Source organism: Phalaenopsis equestris, unplaced genomic scaffold, assembly GCF_001263595.1.
Source record: "Phalaenopsis equestris unplaced genomic scaffold, ASM126359v1 Scaffold191177, whole genome shotgun sequence".
Lineage (NCBI taxonomy): Eukaryota > Viridiplantae > Streptophyta > Magnoliopsida > Asparagales > Orchidaceae > Phalaenopsis > Phalaenopsis equestris.
Genome location: NW_018211126.1, coordinates 1 through 876, shown reverse-complemented (window position 1 = coordinate 876; position 876 = coordinate 1). Strand labels below are relative to the sequence as shown.

Below are 876 nucleotides of genomic sequence, written 5' to 3'. Positions count from 1 at the left end.
TCTAAGATAAGAACAGCAAGCAAGGCAAGGCTTTTGTTGTGATGGAAAGAAAGTGGAGGAAATAAAAATTGCAACTTTTGTCGAATAATTTCATAAAAATTTCATCTTTTTGATTTATTATTTTAGAGCAAGTGGCTCGTGAGCGCCCTTTTCGGCATCGCCATTATGTGGAAGCATGATCCGGTGACCATTTGGGCGGCCATGGGATCCTTACTGAATTCGCTGCTGTCAACCACGCTGAAGAAGCTCTTAAACCACGAGAGGCCGTCAGCTCTGAGAACAGATCCTGGAATGCCCTCCACCCATGCTCAGATCATCTTCTATGCGGTCGTCTTCTCCATTTATTCAGGTCATTTGACTTAATTCTTTCATAAAATCATGTAATATATTCAGTAATATTTGATTGATATTTTTGATGCAGCAATGGAATGGATGGGAGTGAATGTGAGCTCGGTTGTTGTTGGAGCTGCTATCTTCATCTTTGGCGCTTATCTGGTAATTTAAAATTAAATTCTTAGGAGCTGTTAAGAATTATTCTGTAAATTTTGATTTGCTGAATAATGAAAGTGTTATACAATTAATTGTTTGTGTTGTTCTATTCAGAATTATGACAGAAATTAACGTAAGACTTAATTAAGGAGATGTGATTTGGATTTAATAAGCATTAATCAATAAAGAACGAGCTAATTAAGTTAAATTAGTGATATAATGATATTTTGTTGATGATAAGTTTAGTTTGGCGAGTTAGATAGTTGTGTTATTATAAAACAGTGATAGTTAATTAGTGATGTAATAGTGGAATTTACATAAACGTATATCTAGCATCTGAATTTTGACATTTATGTAATATTTTAGGGGCTCTGGTGAAAAAAAAAA

At 34.2% G+C, this 876-nt stretch overlaps 1 protein-coding gene across 1 annotated transcript; it reads left to right on the top strand.

Moving 5' to 3' along the window:
* Nucleotides 1–114: 114 nt before the first annotated feature.
* LOC110034603 (lipid phosphate phosphatase epsilon 2, chloroplastic-like) lies at nucleotides 115–495 on the top strand (the record flags this gene model as incomplete). Its single annotated transcript, XM_020738850.1, has 2 exons — nucleotides 115–349; nucleotides 422–495. Coding segments are annotated over exons 1-2 (258 nt in total), but the record flags the coding sequence as incomplete, so codon positions are not given.
* Nucleotides 496–876: the final 381 nt, after the last annotated feature.